The sequence below is a fragment of the Chionomys nivalis genome, chromosome 11 (genome assembly GCF_950005125.1).
Source record: "Chionomys nivalis chromosome 11, mChiNiv1.1, whole genome shotgun sequence".
Taxonomy (NCBI): domain Eukaryota; kingdom Metazoa; phylum Chordata; class Mammalia; order Rodentia; family Cricetidae; genus Chionomys; species Chionomys nivalis.
In genome coordinates, this window is record NC_080096.1 from 39,081,521 (window position 1) to 39,104,516 (window position 22,996).

Sequence of the window (22,996 nt, forward strand, 5' to 3'; positions counted from 1 at the left end):
GGAGACAGGAAGCAGAGAGAATGGCCCTGGGTTTTCTATCACTGTAGTGTGTGGTGATACATGCCTATAACCCCAGCCTTTAGGAGGGGTGGTCAGGAGGGTCAGAAGTTCAAGACAAGTCAGGTGATAGTGGTACATGCCTTTAATCCCAGCACTTGAGAGACAGAGGCAGACAGATCTCTGTGAGTTTGAGACCAGCCTAGGCTACACAGAGAAATCCTGTCTTAAAAATCAAAACAGGGGTATACTACACACTCAGCTGCCATCATTGCCTTAAGCAAATATACACAGAGACTGCTGAGACAAAATAGAGACTAAAAATAGATCCTCACATATAGTCAGCTGATATTCTATAAAGGTGCAAGACAGTTTGTTAGGACAAAATAATCTTTGGAACAAAACCGGTAATTTTATAGTTGTGCATTCAATTTTTTAAAAAAACTGGCTACAACCTTTTACCTCAGTACAGTGTACAAAAATGAACTTAAAATGGTCCATAGACTTTAAAAGGTTAAATTAAAAATCTTTGTAAGGAGTATTCAAGAACAGGAGACTGACAGGCTGGTTGTGGTGACTCATGACTGTAATCCAGCACGTGGGAGTCTGAGGCAGGAGGAGTTTGAGGTCACTCTGAGCTACATATAAAGGTTCAGGCCAACCTGAGCTAAAGAATGAGACCCTACCCCACCCCCTGCCCATCAACACCTGAAGCTGGTGGGAGAGCTGGCTCTGACCCCCCACCAGCTTCAATACCCGGGAGAGCAGGCCCTGCACCTCTCCAGGGCAGCACAATGGAGCCAACCCTGTTAGCACAGGTGTGGGTGAACCAGGCCTAAGTAGTGAGAAAGGGAGAGCTGTCCCCATACTCACCTGTCATGTGGTGGCATGAGCAGAGGAAAGATGTCCTCCTCTCCCCGCACCCCGCACTTCAACATCTGATAGAGGTGCTGTCATAAGAGGAGGAGAGCTGTCCCTGCCCTTCAACAGCTGCAGCACACTCAGGAGAGAAGCCCCTGTACCTCACCTGGGAGACACAATAGAGCTAGCCCTGACGGTGTAAGGGTGGGAAAAGGGCATAAAAGCAGAACTGGCCTCACCCCTCGCTCATTGCTACAAGAGTGAATTAGCTGGAGAGCTCACCCTGCTGCTGAGGACAGGGGAGACCTTCAGATGGACCAACCCTACAGCTGCTCAGGCCCAGACCAGGATTATCCACCCCGTCTATGAGCTGCTGGAGCAGATCTGAAGGGATCTGACTCGCAGACCAAAAGCTGCAGGGTCTCCAAGACACAGAACAACAGGATACCCGGGAGGAGTCCTGGTGAGGGCCCAGCATCTACAGTGTAGTAGAAACCTGGAACCAGACCAATTACTCTGCAATGAACACTTGCAAGTAACAGTATATGGACAAAGGGGTTTAATGCGTGACTCGTTGTGTCACACTGCAGCTTCCATGAGGAGCTTTTTAATTTCCCCTCCCCCTTTTTTCTCTTAAATTTTGTCTTATTTGCGGGGCAAGGTACAGGGGCAGAGTTGGATGTGAAGGTGCAGGGAAATGAAAGGGACTGAGATACATGATATAAAAGACATATAGAATCAATAAAAAGTATTGAAAACCTCCAAGGGCCTGCCTTGAAGACTTTCACTCAGGATTCAAAAAGAGAAGCCACAATAAGCATAGAAACTAAAGTCTGATGGGTGTAGGAAAATAACCGCCTCTCACATGTTCTTTCTGTTCATGTGTTCTTTATTTTTATATTTATTGAGCTCTACATTTTTCTCTGCTCCCCTCCCTGCCTTTCCCCTACCCCCTTCAACCCCATTTTACTTAGGAGATCTTGTCTTTTTCTACTTTCTACTTCTTAACATAGATTATAACATAGATTATATCTATGTTAAGTCTCTCTTAGTGTCCATATTGTTGTCTAAGTTCTCTGGGATTGTGTTTTGTAGGCTGGCTTTCTTTGCTTTATCTTTAAAAATCACTCATGAGTGAGTACATGTGATAATTGTCTTTCTGGGTCTGGGTTTTCTAGCTCCATCCATTTTCCTGCAAAATTCAAGTTGTCGTTATTTTTTTCTGCTGTATAGTACTCCGTTGTGTAAATGTACCACATTTTCCTTATCCATTCTTCGGTCGAGGGGCATTTAGGTTGTTTCCAGGTTCTGGCTATGACAAACAATGCTGCTATGAACATAGTTGAGCACATGTCCTTTGGCATGATTGAACATCCTTTGGGTATATACCCAAAAGTGGTATTACTGGGTCTTGAGGAATGTTGTTTCCTAATTTTCTGAGAAATCGCCACACTGACATCCAAAGGGGTTGTACCAGCTTGCATTCCCACCAACAATGCAAAAGTGTTCCCTTTTCCCCACAACCTCTCCAGCATAAGTTGTCATCAGTGGTTTTGATCTTGGCCATTCTTACAGGTGTAAAATGGAATCTCAGGGTTGTTTTGATTTGCATTTCTCAGATGACTAAGAATGTTGAACATTTCCTTAAGTGTCTTTCAGCCATTTTAGATTCCTCCGTTGAGAGTTCTCTGTTTAGGTCTGTACTCCATTTTCTTTTTTTTTGTTTTTTTTTGTTTTTTTTTTTTTTTTGGTTTTTCGAGACAGGGTTTCTCTGTGGTTTTGGAGCCTGTCCTGGAACTAGCTCTGTAGACCAGGCTGGTCTCGAACTCACAGAGATCCGCCTGCCTCTGCCTCCCAAGTGCTGGGATTAAAGGCGTGCGCCACCACCGCCCGGCCTCCATTTTCTTTTTTTTTTTTCTTTTCTTTTTTTTTTTTTTTTTTTTTTTTTTTGCATTATGTGATCTTTTGGTGTCCAATTTCTTGAGTTCTTTGTATATTTTGGAGATCAGGCCTCTGTCTGATGTGGGGTTAGTCAAGATCTTTTCCCATTCTGTAGGCTGTAGTTTTGTCTTGTTGACTGTGTCGTTTGCTTTACAGAAGCTTTTCAGTTTCAGGACGTCCCATTTATTAATTGTTTCTCTCAGTGTCTGTGCTGCTGGGGTTCTATTTAGGAAGTGGTTCCCTGTGCCAATGTGTTTAATTTCCCACTTTCTCTTCTATAAGGTTCAGTGTGGCTGGCTTTATGTTGAGGTCTTTAATCCATTTGGACTTGAGTTTTGTGCTTGGTGATAGATATGGGTCTATTTTCATTCTTCTACATGTTTTTATCCAGTTATGCCAGCACCACTTGTTAAATATGGTTTTGATATTTTTTGCTTCTTTGTCAGTGCTCTTTATTTTTTTCTCTGCCATTATAAATTCTCAAGCTCATATATGTGTGTGTGTGTGTGTGTTTGTGTGTGTGTGTGTATGTATATACATATACGCATACACACACATATCCTCATTCATTTTCTTGGGGACACAGACATTCTTTGAAGATACCCAGGGAAACTTATCAGCTACTTTGTAGCTAACCACAGCTGCAGCTGTGGGAGGCGCTGGCCTTCTCATAGTGGCATTTCATTTGTATTTTAGTAGATAAAGCTTGCCTGGTGATCAGAAAAGTAAAACCGCCACACTGGCCAGCCTTCCAGACCAGGCAGCAATGACACACACCTTTAATCTCAGTAGCCACACTAACTTGCCATAGAAACCAGGCGTTGCAAGCCCTTAATTCCAGAACTAGAACAGATTATAAAACACAAATTTCTTTCTACTGAGTGGGTCTTCAGTCCAATTAGGCATCTATTGGCTGCCCTCAGGGTATGAGTACCACCACTGCATCTTTCAGAATGCCTTGCAATGCATTCTAGTCATTTTTATGGTTCATAGATGTTATATGATGGTTCTGTTAGTGTGTGTTCTTATATATATGTAGTTGTAAGTAAACATAAAATAATAGGATAATTGATTGCTTTCCTCCATTGCATAATTCTTTCAGATACTTTGAGAACTAGTCTTTAGTAAGGAATCTTCCAGGTCAGTTCCAGCTCAGTTTCTCCAAGACCTCTGTCTGAAGTGTGTGGTGACCTCAGCAGTAAGGTCTTAGCTTTGATTTCTAGTCTGCAGCTGAGGGCCATGGCAATAGTTTGTATTGTTTGGAGTCTCTTGGTCTCTCCTGGCCAAGAATGAGGTTCCTCATTCTTGGCATTGAGATTTTTGTTAGACTGTGGCTTTTGAGGGAGCACTGTCACCCCAAGTGGTATAACTTCGATTAGTTTGTGTGTTCTTATATATATGTAGTTGTAAGTAAACATAAAATAATAGGATTCCCTTTGGCTTTTTCTTTTTATTTATTTATTTATTTTATTTTATTTTTTTTTGGTTTTTCGAGACAGGGTTTCTCTGTGGCTTTGGAGCCTGTCCTGGAACTAGCTTTTGTAGACCAGGCTGGTCTCGAACTCACAGAGATCCGCCTGCCTCTGCCTCCCGAGTGCTGGGATTAAAGGCGTGCGCCACCACCGCCCGGCCCTTTGGCTTTTTCAAACATCTTCAGAATTATTTATCCTGCCTGCCTCCATTTTCCTCTGTGTTCCCTTCCTCCCCTCTCAAATCCCCTCACAGTCCTGTTTTTCCCTTATAAAGCCTGTAGAGCTCCTCCTGCTCCGTGGTCTTTTTTTACTATCCTGGTGTCTTAGTCACTTTCTGTTGCTGTGATAAAACTCCATGACCCAGGCAACTATAGAAGGAAGGCTTATTCTGAGCTTATATCTAGGATAAGAGTCCCACCACCATCATGGCAGTTGGCATGAACAAAGCTGAGAGTTTACACCTCAGAAAGCAATCAGGGAACAGAGCAAACAGAATGATAAGGCCTGTCTCCCTGCCTAGAGACACACCTCTTCCATCAAGGCCATACCTCCTAATCCTACCCACACAGTGCCATAAACTGGAGACCAAATATTCAAATGTCCAAGAATATGGGGACATCTCATTTAAAACCCTGCCCCTGGTATCTGATATTCCAGGTTATGTGCTTAACATCTAAAGGTCTGGAGCTAAGCTCAACAAATAAAAGAGAACATGTGGTGTTTATCTTTCTAGGTCTGGGTTACCTCACTTAGTGTAATGTTTTATGTTTTTATTTACCTGCGAATTTCATTTTTCTTTACCATGAATAGTATTCTCATGTGCGTGGTGTGTGTACCACATTTGTATCATCCATTCATCACTTGAGGAACATTGAGATTGTTTCTATTTCGTAGCTACTGTGAACAGAGTGGCAGTGAGCATGACTGAGCCAACACCATATGGAATAAGAAATCTTTGGGCTTCTGCTGAAGACTATGCTAGGTGGCTTATATAGATAGATACCTTTTTTTAAAATCTCATTTTACAGAGAAGGAAATGGGGCATAGAGGTCAGAAAAGCCAAGATTCAAATATAGTAAGTCTGACTTAATCCTTCTTCGTTAATCATTATTCAAGGCTGAATGAGGATGACGGCATATATAAATAAATACAAAGAGGAAGTGTGTGCTGTGTCATTTCAAAGGAGAGGATGCTCATGTTAGTTTCTAATCGGGAGTCAAAGACTTTTTGCAAGAATTGAAATGTTTACTAAGCCATGATTTGGGGTCCGATTTTCAAGGTGCTTCATTTTGGCAGAATAAGAGAAGCAAAAATAATAACATCTGTAAAGAATTAAATGTGAAATTATAGTGTATCAGGTAGTTGTGAGGCTGCTCCTGCTTGTCTAACCCTTACCACCAGTTGTAAGATGAGCAAATGCTCAGTGGTAGCTTGAAGTCTCAGGAAACTGGCCCACTTTGAGATATATGATCTATGAGAAAGATATGCATAAGAAGCCATGGAGGCTGGGAAGTGGCTCATTGTGTAAGATCATGTACTGCACACGAATGGAGATCTGAGTTCAAATCCCCCAAGCCCATATAAAAAGACAGGTGTGGTCATACACACACCCGCAACACCAGTGCTGTGAGGGGATTGAGGCAGGGTCCCCGGGACTTGCTGACCACCAGTCTGGTTCCAGGTTCCATGAGAGAACTACCTCTAGGGAATAAGATGATGGGAGTGATAGAGCAGAGTACCCACTGTGCTTCCTCGGCCTCCGCACTCACAACCATGTATGCACACACCACACACATGACAGCATTAGTGTCCCACTGCCAGAAGGACCTGGAGAAAGCTCTCGTGAAGGCAAGCAGTAGCTCTACTGGAGCCACCAGGGAAATTCAGCTAGGGTTCTTGCTCTTGCCATGTTTGCTCCTTCTACCTGGAAATGTGGCTGAACATGTACCACCAGGATCTCCATCATGAAGGACAAAGGCTCCATTAGGTTGTATTAAGGGAATCTTCCTTGAATGGGTTTTTTAAGACCCATCTAGCCAATGAAAGAGATCATGTTAGCTCTTCATACATTAAAAACAACAACAACAGCCGGGCGATGGTGGCGCACGCCTTTAACCCCAGCACTCGGGAGGCAGAGGCAGGTGGATCTCTGTGAGTTTGAGACTAGCCTGGTCTACAGAGCTAGTTCCAGGATAGGCTCCAAAGCCACGGAGAAACCCTGTCTCGAAAAACAAAAACAAAACAAAACAAAACAAAATGAAAACAAAACAAAAAAACAACAACAAAAGCTTGTAAATCTTAAAAATATAAAAACTGGAGAAATACAAGAATATTGATGGCCGGGCGGTGGTGGCGCACGCCTTTAATCCCAGCACTCGGGAGGCAGAGGCAGGCGGATCTCTGTGAGTTCGAGACCAGCCTGGTCTACAAGAGCTAGTTCCAGGACAGGCTCCACAACCACAGAGAAACCCTGTCTCGAAAAACCAAAAAAAAAAAAAAAGAATATTGATGAAGATGAACTTCTTGGCATTTGCCAGTGTTCTAGATGAGCAGTACTACCAGCTGGACCCCAATAGAAAGACCAGACCAGGAAGCAGCCACCAACTCATTTTACCATGAGAATCTCCTTATGTTCTTGGACAAGGAGATCTTTGAACAGAAATACTTTGGAGGAAATTGTGCCCTTCACCAAGAACACAAAGGGGAGAATTTTTAGCCTCAAAGAAAAGGCTATATAGAAACTCATGAAAAAGGAGAAGTGGTTCACCTGACAGTGGTGGCACAAGCCTTTAATCCCATCACTTGGGAGACAGGTGGATCTCTGCGTTCAAGGCCAGCCTTGTCTAAAGAGAGAGAGTTCCAGGATACCCAGAGCTAAACAGAGAAACTCTGTCTCAAAAAAAGGGGTGGGGGGAGAAGAAAAGGCGATTCTGGGTCCAAAATCTAGAAAAAATTTTGACCATCACCTCTGACACTGAACTCTGAAATCCTGCAACTGCCCTTGGAGTACAGAATTTGCTCAAGGATCAGCGATTGATGAGTAAACAGCCAAGAGCAAAGATGGCAGAAGGCCTGTGCAGAATGTGGTCAAAGGTGAAAATGCGAAGCCAGTGTTTGAGGAAACTTCTTGTCCCCCATAGATGTGGAAGAGGAGTCTGCAGGAAATGAAAGCCAGTGGCTCTGGTCTGCAAGACGTCAACCTCGATATCCAGAACATTCCAACTAGGACCCCGAAGACATTTACAAAGGCTCTGGCAACCAACAGTCACACAAAGCTCAGCCTGACTTTTCCTGTAGTGATGATTTTGCAGTCATTGCTTTTCAGATATGCTGAAAGTAAAGAAGACGATGAAAAGCTTAAACATAGAATCAAATTTCATAACCAGAACTGGAATCCTAGTCTTAGAAGCCCTGAAAGATCTTGATGGAGACTAAGATTGACAATCAAGCTGGGTAGTGGTGGCATACACCATTAATCCCAGCACTCAGGAAACAGAATCAGGAGGATCTCTGAGTTCAAAGCCAGCCTGGTCTACAGAGTGAGCTCTAGGACAGCCAGAACTACACAGAGAAATCCCACCTCTAAAAATAAAACAAAAAATAAAACAAAACACACACATACACACAAGACTGACAATCAAAGGGAGTAGTTGAGAATGACTACTCATTGATAGATTGTCAGATGCTAGAGATGAGAACTTGAAGATCCTGGAGCTTGGATACCAGTTTATCAAGCAAGGTATATATAAACAAGAATAGGAGCTACCACTACAAAGAATGATGATCCAGTTTATAAGGGGAGAGTTAAAGGAGACTTAAGGCAAAGTTTACTAGACAGGTATGGTCTTACTGTGCAGCCATTAAAAAATTAAAAGGCCTAAGCTCTCTTCCCCTTCTCCATAGATCTCTCTCTCTCTCTCTCTCTCTCTCTGTCTCTCTCTCTCTGTGTGTGTGTGTGTTAGAGAATATACTAATATGTGCACAAGTATGTAGGAGTGTGTTCACAGTTAGAGAGCAGAGGTCAACATGAGACATCTTCCTTTGCCACTCTCCATCTTGTGTTTTGAGGCAGGGAATCAGCAAACCCGGAGCTCACTGTTTTGGCTACGCTAGCTGATCAGGAAACCCCTAAGATCCACCTGTTTATACCTTCCCAGTGCTAGGGTTGCAGGGAAGTGCCACCATGCCCAGCCTTTCCATGGGTTCTGGGGATCCAAACTCAGATCCTCATATAACACAACAAGAAACTCTTTGCCTTCTGTGTCATCTCCTCATCTCTCATTGGACCATTTTATCCAATATTATTAATTTCTGTTAACCATGTAGCTAATAATTTATCTGTTTTTCCCACTATTTACCTGAGATTTTTTTTTTAAGATTTTTTTTTTTTTTTTTTTTTTTTTGGTTTTTTGAGACAGGGTTTCTCTGTGGCTTTGGAGCCTGTCCTGGAACTAGCTCTGTAGACCAGGCTGGTCTCGAACTCAGAGATCCGCCTGCCTCTGCCTCCCGAGTGCTGGGATTAAAGGCGTGCGCCACCATCGCCCGGCTTAAGATTTATTTATTACGTATACAGTATTCTCAGTACTCTGCCTGCTGGCCAGAAGAGGGCGCCAGATCTCATTACAGATGGTTGTGAGCCACCATGTGGTTGCTGGGAATTGAACTCAGGACCTTTGGAAGAGCAGGCGGTGCTCTTAACCACTGGGCCATCTCTCCAGCCCACCCCCCCCATCTGAGATTTTTAAATATATGCACCTGCTTAGTTACCAGTGAACACTTCTGGGATTTTGTATAAGTAAAATGATGCAGATCTGAGTGACAACACTGAAAATGATTCTAACTGTATTGACTTAAATAAGAGTGGTCCCCAAGGCTCATGTATTTGAATTCATGATTCCCAGTTACAGGAACTGTATGGAAAGGATTAGGAGGTGTGCCCTTGTTGCAAGAGGTGTGTTCTTGTTGGAAGAGATGTCACTAGGGATAGGTTTGAGGTTTTAAAAGCCCATGCCAGGCCCAGTGTCTGCCTCTGTCTCTGTCCCTGTCTCTGTCTCTCTCTCTCTCTCTCTCTGCCTGTAACTTTTGTAATACACGTGAGCTCTCAGCTGCTACTCCAGCACACCTGTCTGCCATGCCCCTGCCATGATGATAATTGACTAACCCTCCGAAACGGTATGGTAAGCAAGTTCCCAATTAAATGCTTTCTCCCATAAGTTACCTTGGTCATGGTGTTTCTTCACAGCAATAAAACGGTAACTAAGACACTGACCACTTTCATACTGCCTTGTCTCCCTTTCCTACATGAACTATTTTTAACCGTGAAAAGAATTGAGTGCATATCTTTGTGATTATCACAGAGACCATTCTTTGCATGCAGTGCTTTGCGTTAGGTGTTCTGCTTACCACAGATGTTTGTATTGTCACCCTTTCACTGAGTAAGAAAATGTGGTCAGTGTAGCACAAATTCTCCATTAGTCCTAGAGAAATCACTAAATGAACTGGGGCTTGGGGAGTAGTCCTAAGCACAGGACTTGGACAGGACTCCCAGCTCTTGGGAAAATGAGGAACGAAGATCATGATGAGTTCAATGTCAACATGAACTCCATAGTGAGTCCTTATCTCAAAAAAAAAAGGGAAAGAAAAAATGTGTGTGAGGGAGTGGTAGTCTTTGCATGTAAAAAGCATATTTGGGTACAGTTAGGAAGGGAAGCAAGACAGAAAAGTTAGTTTGGGGCTAGCACTTACAATCCTATGATTCTGAGTGGAAGGCAAGATAAAGTATGACGTCAGAGTTGGGCTTGAAATATTATATGGAGCTAATCAAATTGATTAAGGTTATGTGAAATCACATGTCTAGAAAAAATATAATTGGGAGATTACTATGGAAAAGTACATTCATTATTATGAAGAGATAGAAAATAAATAGAAATATCACAACTGAGTCATGTTTTACAGGTGGTAAGCATAGTGCATTTCATGGTTGGTAAAAATCTGGGAACATCTCCTTTTGCAAATGAACATAATTTTAAAGGGAAATCAAATATGCTAATTCAGCTCTAAAGGAATTTAAGTTTACCATGTTGGAATTGAAGCTAGCACCAGGTAAATCAAGAAAATGATTTCCTTCAATGCCAGGTATTTTATTCAGAATGTTTGAATTGGACATGTTTCTTAGTCTGCTTAGTATAGACACAATTAGAAACTACTTTAGCCTAATGGTTTGGGGAAAGCAACGGATGTGACGGTCTTTAAATTGCTATGTGCAACCATCTCCCTTTCACGTGATTCACATGTAAATTGCAGATGACAGATTAGTCCTTCAGGCTAAGCGTGAGCCTACTGATTCAGATTGTTTGCATTTAAAAAGTAGAACCTCTGGACAAGCAAAGTCCTTTGCTGCCAAGACTGAGCTAGCAACTGCATTTAAAGTTGTCCTCTAACACACACACACACACAGACACACACACACACACACTAAATAAATGTAATTAAAATTTTTTAAAAAAATAATTGGGGGGGAGCTGGAGAGATGACTCAGAGGTTAAGAGCATTCATTGCCTGCTCTTCCAAAGGTCCTGAGTTCAATTCCCAGCAACCACATGGTGGCTTACAACTATCTGTAATGAAATCTGGTGCCCTCTTCTGGCCTGCAGGCATACACACAAACAGAATATTGTATACATAATAAATAAATAAATAAATTTAAAAAATAATAATTAGGGGCGAGCCGGGCAGTGGTGGCACACGCCTTTAATCCCAGCACTTGGGAGGTAGAGGCAGGCAGATCTCTGTGAGTTTGAGGCCAGCCTGTTCTACAAGAGCTAGTTCCAGGACAGGCACCAAAGCTGCAGAGAAACCCTGTCTCGAAAAGCCAAAAATTAATAATAATAGTAATAATAATAATTAGGGGCTGCATCCTGCACAGCCCCAGGAATGGACCTGCCTGGGGTGGCAAGGGAATGAAGAAAAGACAGACACCCCCCAAAACATCTGACCTCAAGCCGTCTGGGCTCTTGGATGAGAAACTTCAGCACCCTGGAAGCCTAGACTGTTTATTGTATACAGTTAAACTGGGAGGTGGAGTTATCGCATACAGAAGAACAAAGATGCAGGGCTTATGGTATTGTGCTGGATCAAGTTTAGCTAATCTCAGTAGGAGCAGTCTTGTGGACATTTTTTGCACATACTGTTAGCATCCACACTTGGGCCAGAAGGATAGTTTGCCATTTCCCTGAGCCTAGCCTGGGGAAGACTTTACCATTTTTCCATTAGTCTGAGGCTTTGGAATCCTTGATAATGGCTCTGCCTTCTGAAAAGCATGCATTCACTCAGGACATTACATATTCAGGACTTCTTCTACTCCCCACAGACTTAGCAGTTAAGAACGCTTGCTGCTTTTGTAGAGGACCAGGGTTTGGTTTCCAGCACCTACATGGTGGCGCATAACCATCTGTAATTCAAGTTCAGATGATCTGATGCCCTCTTCTCACCTTTTTATACACAAGGCATGCAGAAGGTGCTCATACATATGTGTAGACAATATGATTACACACATTAAATGAATAAATACTAAAAAATAAGTCTTTGAAAGGGATGGAGAGATGGCTTAGCAGTTCACAACACTTGGTGCTTTTGCAGAGGCCCTGAGTTCAGTTCACAGCCTGAATTGGCACCATCCTTTAACATGAACACACACACATGCAGACACGCACACCTACACAGAGTTTAAAATGGTAAATTAAAAAAATCCAGTTAACCTTTGAGGGCTTCCTAAAATGTTTGCCTAGCATGTGAGAAAGTCCGCGTTCAGCAGCACGTAAAGCAGGCATGGTGGCATACCTCTGTAGTCCCCATGCTCAGTTGGTGGAACCTGAAAGTTTAGAAGTTGGATATCAACTGACTGCGTACCAGTTTTGAGATCAGCAAATACCCACTTTTCAAAAGTTACAAGCGAAGCTGTAGGGTAGTGATGACTTAAAGTTGTATCGATCCCTACAATAAGCTTAATTGGGGATGTAAGATGTATACTGTGGAAACTATAAACGGTTGTAGAAACTGAAGACTCCCTACATATGTGGCATGACGTTTGTGTGCCTGGATCCAGACTCTTAATACCGACAAAGTCACCACCACTCAGCGTTCTCTACAGACTCCATAGAAACCTCAGTTTTCACAGCCTTTGAGAAATGAAAAAGCCAATACTAGATATTCAGGGAAAGCTAGTGGGTCTTATGTAGCAGTTCAGAAATGGTTTGAGAAAAGGAGAATAGAGTCAGAATAAAGCTTTAAGACTTCTTACAAGGCTACAGTATAATGCTGTGCTGACATAGAGTAGAGTTTAGGATTGAGAGACAAATTCTTACATTTTTCACTGATTGGTTTAAACGGGTGTTATGAACACTAAATGGCAAGAGAAGAATTTCAACAAATGGCACTAGAAGAGCTGAATTTCCACACATAAAAGAATAAGATTGTAGCCAGGCCATGGTGGCACACGCCTTTAATCCCTGCACTTGGGAGGCAGAGGCAGGCAGTTTAAGGGTAGCATGGTCTACAGAGTAAGTTCCAGGACAATCAGGGCTGTTACATATAGAAACCCTGTCTCAAAAAACGAAAGAAAGAAAGAAAGAAAGAAAGAAAGAAAGAAAGAAAGAAAGAAAGAAAGAAAGAAAGAAAATGCGATTGTATCCCAGCCTTTCTCAAAATATCTAAAAACCAACTCAAAATGAATCAGCATGCATTGGTTTGAAGCTACCCTCCATGGTATAGATAATAGTTACTATATAAGCCTCATTTCACCTTAAGAAGCTAAGAGCACCATGAAAATGTGTTTCTACGCCGGGCGGTGGTGGCACACGCCTTTAATCCCAGCACTTGGGAGGCAGAGGCAGGCGGATCTCTGTGAGTTTGAAACCAGCCTGATCTACAAGAGCTAGTTCCAGGACAGGCTCCAAAACCACAGAGAAACCCTGTCTCGAAAAAGAAAAAAAAATGTGTTTCTAATTCCTCCATTTGTTGGATTATTGATGAAACGTGAAAGCTTTGAACACCTCAAGAATAAATGCTCTTTTGGCTTTGCAAAATAGTCGCAACATTTGTATAAGCAGCGGGAGTTCAGCTCCAGCGGGGTGCAGGTCCCAAAGAGGAGGTGTGGAGTCAGCAAGGGAAGGAGGCTGACAGGATCTGAGGGAGAGTCAGGGTGGTTAATCATGTGTTGAATGCACCTTATATACTCTGTAATTGCCTTATAGTTTAACTGCAAGCAGTGTTGAAAGCAGTCTTAATAATCCTGGGGTGAAAGCGATTTGTTACAGCACAGCATTTTTCTTGAAGCAAAACCCAGCAAGTTTAGCAAGAATGTAAATGCCTATTGTCCTCTAAGGTTCAGTAGCCCCATCAGGTAAACCTCCTACACTCTGCACGGTTGCAGCCTTTGTGGTCAGGAGGTGTCAGATGTGAGTCCTGAGAAGCAAACCCCTAAGAGCAGTTTTCATTCTCCAGGGGGCATGGAGGAGTGTTTGCCGTGTAGCACAACAGCCATTGAACTGTTTCCTAATTGCATTCCTATGTCCCTTAGTCTTATAATATGGACTTGTTCGCCATGATACGCTCTCCAAAGGGAAGATGCTCTCACCTTACTCCTTTCATTATACTGTACCATCCTGCTTTCTTCTGTGTATGCTCCTGTATACCGCAGAGGGGGATCAAAGCAGTCTAACTTCTTAAAGAATCTGCTCCCTGGGGGTGGACCGGATCTCGCCATTCATCCAGTAAGCCACTAATCCTGGGCCCTATTCTGTTCTTATTAACTGAACTCTTGCCCTAGATGTCCTCAGGCTCTGGCCCCATTATTTCTCTCAATTGTGTGTTTTTCATGCCTGGTACCAGGATGCCCAGTTAGTAAATCTTTAACTTCTCCATTTTTGGTGTAATGAGAAGGGGGGCCCAGTGGGGAGTCCTGTGTGGGGAGTAGGCAGAGTTATTATGCTATATAGTTTCACAGTGGTATGGATCCTTTCCAAAGAATTACATTGTTTAAAGAGACTGCCATTGTATACATTTTCATCCTTCACAAATGCCCACATAAAATACCCAAAGGAAGAGGGATAAAGAAACCCCACAGCACACGTGAGAATCATTCAGAACAAAGGTAAAAAGGTGGTGAGGGGTTGTGATTCATAATGTCGGATGCTGGAACTTTGTCAAGCAGCAGTGGTCGCCGTGCAGTCCACACCAGTAAGCCCTTACGTTTCCTTCATTCTCTTTTGTCTGTTGTGTGACCCACGGACTCACTCACTTACACATCTCGCATATCTTAGACCTCTCTGCTGACAGGACAGAAAGAATGTGGGAATGGAGGAAGCACCTCTGAGATTTAGTCACTGAAGCCCAGTGACTGGGAGAGAAGGAACTTCAGTACAACTAATAAAGCCAATGTGTGTGTTGCTAAGGATGTCTTAAACAAGGATGTTAAAAACAAGGGAATTTTGCTTACTTGGAGCCAAAACAAGAAAACCATAAGGTTACCCACTGTAATCCCAGCACCGAGGGACAGAGACAAGAGGGCTAGAAGAGCACACTGTGCTCCACTGCATGGTTATGTAGCGAGGTGGAAGCCAGCCTGAACTACATGAGACCATATCTTATAACCCCTGCCCCTACCAAAAATAAAAGAAAGAAAGTAGGCTTATAACAACAACAAAAGATAAACAATACAATTATAAAACAAGCAAAAGATTTTGTTCTGGTCACTGTTCTGTTGCTGTGAGGAGACACCATGACCAAGGCAACTCTTATAAAAGAAAGCATTTAATTGTTGGCTTGCTTAGAGTTTCCGAGGTTTGGTTCATTATCATCATGGTGGGGAGTTTGATGGCATGCAGGCAGACATTGGAACTGAGAGCTTCATCTTTATCTGCTGGCTGGGGGGGGGGGGCTTGGGATGGGCTTTTGAAATCTTAAAGCCCCAGAACATAATTCCTCCAAAAAAGCCACACCTTCTAAAATTCCTAATCCTTTCAAATAGTTCCACTCCCTGGTGACTAAGCATTTAAGTATATGAGCCTATAGGGACCATTCTTATTCAAACACCACAGACTGTATAAGTAATTGATGTGGGATTCCCCTCTGTATGCTGTGAATGTTTTGCAACCATTGGTTAATAAAAGAATCTGCTTCAGCCTATAGAAGGGCAGAATATAGTCAGGCTGGAAGAGATATAGCAAGAGGGGTGGCAGAATCAGGGAGAAGCCATGTAGCTGTCAAAGGAGAAAGATGTCCACTGAAGCCCATGCCTGCCAGAGCTTACTGGAATCTTGCCAGTGGGCCACATTCTCATGGTGATACACAGATTAATAGAGATGGGTTAATTTAAGATATAAGAGCTAGCTAGAAATACGCATGAGCTAATAGGCCAAGCAGTGTCTTTTTTTTTGTTTTTTGTTTTTTGTTTTTTCGAGACAGGGTTTCTCTGTGGCTTTGGAGCCTGTCCTGGAACTAGCTCTGTAGACCAGGCTGGTCTCGAACTCACAGAGATCCGCCTGCCTCTGCCTCCCAAGTGCTGGGATTAAAGGCGTGCGCCACCATCGTCCGGCCCAAGCAGTGTCTTAATTAATACAGTTTCTGTGTAATTGTTTCTGGTCTGTGCAGCCAGGAAATGAACAAACAGTCTCTGCCTACAGGTACTATCTAATGATAGGGAAGGAAAAACACATACATACACACAGACACATACACAGACATATACTCACATTTACACATGTACACAGAAGTAGAATAGTTCATCCACCATGAAAAAATTTGGCAGATGTAGGAGAACACGAATAAATTAATCCCACACTAACTCAGAATTAAGTATAATAAGGGGTTCTTTATTTAAGGGGGACTCACAGATCATAGTCCTTTGCACAAATGGGAAATAGGAACCGAATTCAGCATCCAGGCGAGAGAGGAGAGAGAGAACTTGGGCACATGAGCGCACAACTTTTTGGTACCCTAGGCCAAGCCCAACCTGATCCAGCCTCTCAAAGGCCATTGGCTGAAGGAGGTTCCCCATCACCTCCCCCTTTTGTCTAAATAAGAGAGTTCCAAACCCGATACAAAACTATATACACTAGGAACAGATATCAAGTATAAAATTAGAATTACAACCAGCATAAACAATATTAAGCAAGAAACATATGCTAAATGTTTCAATAATTATTCTATCCTAAAGAGTCTAAGTCTTGTATTAGAAATGGCTTGGCTAAGTTCAAAGAGGAAAGTAACCCTGTCGAAAACCTGAGAAGGGACATAATATTACTTGAGTAGGCAGGAAGTGCAATCAAGCAGCTTCCAAAATGTTCAATAGATGACAGAGACAACTGGCTACCTGGGCAGTCCCCCAAAGTCTCATTTGCAATGTTGGAGCAATTAACTTTGGCTAAGGCCTAGAGTAACTGACGAACCATTTTCAGAGGCAGAAAAATTTTCAAAACCATCTTATCCTGTCTTGGCAAGGTTTGACAGTTTTTTTTTTTTTTTTTTTTATTCCTTGTGTCCTGCTTGTCCAGTCCAGACACCGTGCATTTTGTCAGTGGTCGAGGCATGGGCGGTTCTTTGCCCAAAGGCCAGTTTTGCCAAGAAGAAAACAAGCTCCAGTAGAGTGTGTTTCTAAAACATTAAACAGAATTACCGTATAACTTTGAGTTCTACTCCCAAATAAATATTCCCCCTCCCCACCCCTGGATTTTTTTTAAACAAAGGGCTAGGAGGTGAAGCTCAGTGGTAGAGACTTGTGTGGCATGCCTGTGCCTCCCAAGTGCTGGGGTTTAAGGGTGAACGCCACACTGCCATGCTGACCAGGCATTTTTTAGAGTTGGACTCTCAGAGTAAGTCCTCAGAATGCAGGGAGGAGCAGAGGCTACTACATCTAACTGAACTAGTTTGCGTTAATTGAATTCAGTGCAACTAGGAAAAGACCAAAAAGTTGGGCATGGTGGAGCACACCTTTAATCCCAGCAGTCTGGAGGCAAAGGATTCTGTGAGTTCAAGGTCAGCCTAGTTTATATAGGAGTTCAGGCCGCCTATGTAGTGTGACCCTGTCTCAAAGAACAACAGAAAAGGGGAAGACAAAGCTCTGAGTACAAAATGTGCACAGGGTATATAGCAGAGTCACACAGGAACTTTGACCTTTTGTCTTTGAGAAGGTGGTGTCCTACCATGTTAGAAAGAAAAACTGCTCATTCTTACAGGATAAGGTTAACCCTGTTCTTTGATTATAGATGATGAAAGCCATAAACAAGTCGAATGAGCATGTCCTGGCAGGAGGGGCCTGCTTCAATGAAAAGGCAGATTCTCATCTCGTGTGTGTACAGAATGACGATGGAAACTATCAGACCCAGGCCATCAGTATTCACAATCAGCCCCGGAAAGGTAAGCAGCTGCACTACTGGAGGGGTTTGCTTTTATGTATGTATGTATGTATGTATGTATGTATGTATGTATGTATTATTATTATTATTATTATTATTGTTGTTGTTGTTGTTATTATTATTTATACAGGTATGTATGTTTTGCCTACATGTATGTCTGCGCATCACATGTATGTCTGGTTCTAGCAAAGTCCAGAAAACCGCATTGGCTCTCCTGGGCCTAGAATTGCAGTCAGTAGCAAGCCACCATGTGGGTCCTTTGGAAGAGCAGCTAATGCTCTTAACCATTGAGTAATGTCTCCCACCCCTATTTTAATTTAATTACTATTGTTTAAGATGGGGTCTTACCATGTATTCCTAGCTGGCCTGGAAATCATCTTGTGGACCAGGCTGGCCTTGAACTCAGAAATCCTCCTGTCTCTGCCTCCTGAGTGCTGGGATTGAAGTCTCTGGCCACCACACCTGGCACAGTGGATATCTCAGGCTCCTGCCACTTACTTTCTAGTAGATACGTGACCACACAATAATCTTTTCAAGTATATTTTCAGGATTGCTTTACCTACTCGAGTAACAGGAATTGTCTTAAAAGAACTATCTTTGGCTGGAGAGATGGCTCAGCAGTTAAGAACCCATACAGCTCTTTTCCTTCCCTTTCCCTTTTTCTCTCTCCTCCTCTCTTCCTCCCTCCCTCCCTTCCTCCATCCCTCCCTCTCTACCCCATCCCCTCTTTCTGTTTTTTGAGATGGGTTTCTCTGTGTAGCTCTGACTGTTCTGGAACTCACTCTGTAGACCAGACTGGTCTCAAACTCAGAAATCTGCCTGCCCCTGCATTCTGGTATTAAAGGTGTGCACCACCTATGCCTGGCTCCCTAGAGCTTCTTCATAATACCTTAGTATTTTCCTGTACTCAGACAGGGCAAGTTTGAGCCACCCGTAACTCTAGCTCCACCAGAATCCGGTGCCTCTAGCTTATATATGTACCTGCACGCTCTCAAGTACACACACACACACAAAATTTAAATAATAAAAGTAAATATTTTTTAAAAGAACTATCTTCAGATATTGAGAGGCCAACATTGGTATCTGAAGGTGAGATTAGGCTGTGTACTGAGAGTATGCCAGTAGCATTTGCAGCTCAGGGAAGACCTTCGGTGTAGTGCAGCCTGGGGTATGGTCTCACCACTTGCAAAGGAAGACTGCTCATAGGTGGGACTTAAAGATGCCCAAGTGGTTCTAGAATACGTTCAAATTCAAGAAAACTTGTTCAGGTGGCAGTGCCCAAAGTGTTCCTCAGGTCCTGTGGTTTGAAATATCCACATAGTCAGGCATGGTGCTGTCTAGAGAGACCCTGTCTCAAAAACACAAAACAAAACAAAAAATAAGTAATTAAATAAAATATTCACTCAAGTATTAAATCTGGGAAAGTTGTATTAAATAAGTTCCAGCCACCCAACATGGTACCTTCCAGCTTTTGACAGTGGATGGAGAGAAGGGTGATGTGTAGCTCTTCCCAAATCCATTCTACCACAAACCTTATTTCCCTTCAAGTCCTCCTGAAACTGTTCCTTTAGTGTGTTTTGTGAAGCATTCTCTAGTCTGAAATAGTGGTGGTCATTGTCTTCAATTTATATATAATTAAAGTCAATTGATTAGTGGGAGCATAAAAATATTTAGTATGTGTGCTTTCAAATACAAAATCCAAGATAGGGCTGGAGAGTCGACTCAGTGGTTAAGAGCACTGACTGCTCTTCTAGAGGTCCTGAGTTCAATTCCCAGCAACCACATGGTGGCTCACAACCATCTGTAATGAGATCTGGTGCCCTCTTCTGGCCTGCAGGCATACACACAGACAGAATATTGTATACATAATAAATAAATATTTTAAAAAATCCAAAATTGAGCACGGTGGTAAATCCACAGTGTTCCCTATTAGTCAGTTATATCTAATTAGTTAGATATGTCTAGAATACTGAAAAATGTTCTGGATATCATTGATGAAAAATTCTGATAAAAGTCGGCGGCATCTAGAAGATGATTTGAGACCTCTGAGAAGTCAGGACACAGGTGAAAGGAAGACTGTTTCAATACAATACACATGCTTATCCTGGAACATACTTTAGAAGAAGAGTAAAAATTAGCTCTTTTTAAATATGAAAATAAAGGTTCAGTTTATTCTCTAAAGCTACCAAACTGGAACCATTAAGTTAAGAGGTAGCTAGGGAAACCTAATGTAGAGTGGTTATCTACACACGTGGGCCTTGGAAGCCATAGTGATGGGGGTGGTGATGACGACCTGCGGAGCCAGCTCCAGTGGGCAGGTGTTACAGGGAGCCGTGTTTGGCTCAATTTGATTCATGCTCTGTAATTCTGAGAGTTGTTCAGAGATAGGATGCTTGCCTTGTGTCTCCTTGTAACTAGGAGTGTCTGACAAGGGCTGGATTGCTGCCTGTTAGATGTATTATAAGAACAATCAGTAAGAAATTGAATTAGTTCAGTCCAGTTTTAGATGTAGGAAAATAACTGGGTGGTGGTGGCGGCAAATGACTTTAATCCCAGCACTCTGGAGGCGGACAGGTAGATCTTCAAGTTCAAGGCCAACCTGGTTTACATTGTGAGTTCCAGGACAGGTAGGGACAACACAGAGAAACCCTATCACAAACAAAAGTGCAGGAAAATAAGAGCAATATAAGTTGTAAGTGCATATCCTTTCCATTCTGGAGAGATGGTGGTAGTGTAGTGTGATACGCATGCGTGCATGCGTGTGTGCATGAGTGTGTGCATATGTGAATGCATGTGAATGTCTCACGTGCATGTAGATATATATGCACTTACTTGGCACTTCTTTATGTGGGAATCAGAAGTCAGCTTTAGGTATCTTCTTTAATTACTTGCTCACTGTTTTGTTTTATTCTTGTGTTGTTTCTCTAACATTTATTTATTGTATTTGTGTTTAGGTCAGACAGCAATTTCAGAAAATAGGTTTTCTCCTTCTGACACATGGGTCCCAGGGATAGAAATCAAGTCACCAGATTGGTGGCAAGGATTTTACTTACTGAGTCATCTAGCCAGCCCCTGTCCCAACCCCTGACTTGTTTTGAAAGAGGATCTCTCACTGAACCTGGAGCTTACTGGCTTGGATGGCTGGCCAGTGAGTTCCTGGGAGCTGCTTGTCCCCACCTGCTATCTAGAATTACAGATGGACACTGTTATACCTCAAATTTTCATGGGTGCTGAAGAGCCAAACTCTGGTTATCATGGTTATATAGCAGGTAGTGTACCAACTGAGATATCTCCCAACCCTAAATATTCATTCTAAATAGACTTTTAAAAATAACTCTACTTTGGGGCTGGAGAGATGACTCAGTGGTTAAGAGCACTGACTGCTCTTCCAGAGGTCCTGAGCTCAATTCCCAGCAACCACATGGTGGCTCACAACCGTCTGTAATGAGGTCTGGTGCCCTCTTTTGGCCTGCAGGCATACACACAGACAGAATATTGTATACATGATAAATAAATAAATAAATATTTTAAAAATAACTACTTGGGAGGGATACACACCTTTAATCCCAGCACTTGGGAGACAGAGGATGTAGTTCCTTGTGAGTTCAAGGCTAGCCTGGTCTACATAGTGAGACCCTGTCTCCAAAAAGCAAATAGAAACATCAGACCAGCCAGGTGGTTTGATTCTTGTTTGAGGAAGAGTACAACAGAATGTAGGGTTGATTGTATCTTAAATTTCTCTCACAAGCATATGGTAAACATTTGAACTAACTGGTTAGTGCACGTGGTGGTGTTTTGTTTTCTGTGTGTTGATATCTGGAATTCCCCACTTATACCTCATTATTGTTCCCAATGCTCATCTCAGTGACCTGTCTTCACTAATCAATTTCTATGTCTGTTACAGTGACTGGTGCCAGTTTCTTTGTGTTCAGTGGCGCTCTGAAGTCCTCTTCAGGATACCTTGCCAAGTCCAGTATTGTGGAAGGTAAAGGATGATTGTTATTTCCTGTGCCTCAGTTCTTTCCTGATTGTACAGCTGAAAAGTAAGCTCTAAACCTGCTGCACAGACCAGATGTACAGGGAAACGGAGGCAGGCATGCATGCTCATCCTAGATGAAACAGTGGGGGGGGGGCTTGACACTGAGCTGTAGATGTCTGTCTTAGGGTTTTATAGCTGTGAAGAAACACCATGACCACAGCAACGCTTATGAAGGAAACTTTTAATTGGCTAGTTCAGAGGTGGGAAGCCTGGTGGCGTGCAAGCAGACATGGTGCTGGAGAGGTAGCTAAGAGTTCTACATCTGGATCTGCAGGCACCAGGAAGAGACAGTGAGCCACTGGAACTTGTTTAACTTCTAAAACCTCAAAGTCCACCCCCCAGTGACACACTTCCTCCAACAAGACTACACCTGTGAGTCTGTGGGGACCATTTTCATTCAGACCACAATCTGTAACCTGTAGTATAGCTACTCAGGAGGCTAAGGCAGGAAGTAACTGGAACTGACTAGAACCCAGGAATTCCAGACCAGTCTAACTAATTTTACAAAAGCCTGGCATGCAGTTGTCTAGTTCTCCAAAGAAGGGGATAAGTACAGGTACCACAGACACTGGTGAAATGTCAGAAATGACCGTTCATTTTGATATAGGGTGTCTGAGGGCTTGTAATATAGGGACGGATACCATATTGCAGATCTTCAAGAGTGTAGGTGATGTCCCTCCCTCCTCCCCATAGAAATACTGCCACTATCGTCGAAGTGCAGAATGAAGTGTGCTGTAATTAGCCATGGCTCACCCTGATAGAGGCTAATTAACACCTTCGAAAGGCAGGCCAGCCTGCTGTTTATTTTCTTTTTGTCATTGTTGTTCCCTACTGTATTTTGGTCTAGTTATTGTTACACTACAAATCTCTCCAGATTTGATGGTCTAAAGCAGTTTCTATCGTGCTTGCCGACTCCTTAGCAGAGGAACTGTGGCAGGATAGTCCCAAGAGGGGAGGTCCACTCTGCTCCAGGACATTTGGTGGTCTCAGCTGGGATGACTTAAAGGCACAGAGTTATTTTCTAGCAATAAAACAGAATTCCCTGAAGATATTTTTCACATATCTGTCTAGATCCTGGGTTGATTTGGAGACCAGTAGTGTTCACCAGAGGGTTGTAGAGACTGCATTGCCTTTTGTGCCCCAGCAGGAGGCTCTTCTAGTGTACCTTCCCAGCGCTGTAGTGCTGGTGGGGCAAAGAGAAGATTCCACTTCCTGATGAAGTAATAACAGGAAGTTTTGTGTCTTTATATTATAATTGAATGTATGTGGCCATG

General features: G+C 42.8%; 1 protein-coding gene across 4 annotated transcripts in view; it reads left to right on the forward strand.

Moving 5' to 3' along the window:
• Positions 1–22,996, forward strand: part of Zfyve9 (zinc finger FYVE-type containing 9) — a 136,440-nt gene that overhangs the window by 100,914 nt on the left and 12,530 nt on the right. For all 4 annotated transcript variants that reach the window (XM_057784647.1, XM_057784646.1, XM_057784645.1 and 1 more), the window contains 2 exons: positions 17,534–17,684; positions 21,588–21,668. In XM_057784647.1, coding sequence (XP_057640630.1) covers positions 17,534–17,684; positions 21,588–21,668 — 232 coding nt within the window. The remainder of the gene's footprint in view (positions 1–17,533; positions 17,685–21,587; positions 21,669–22,996) is intronic.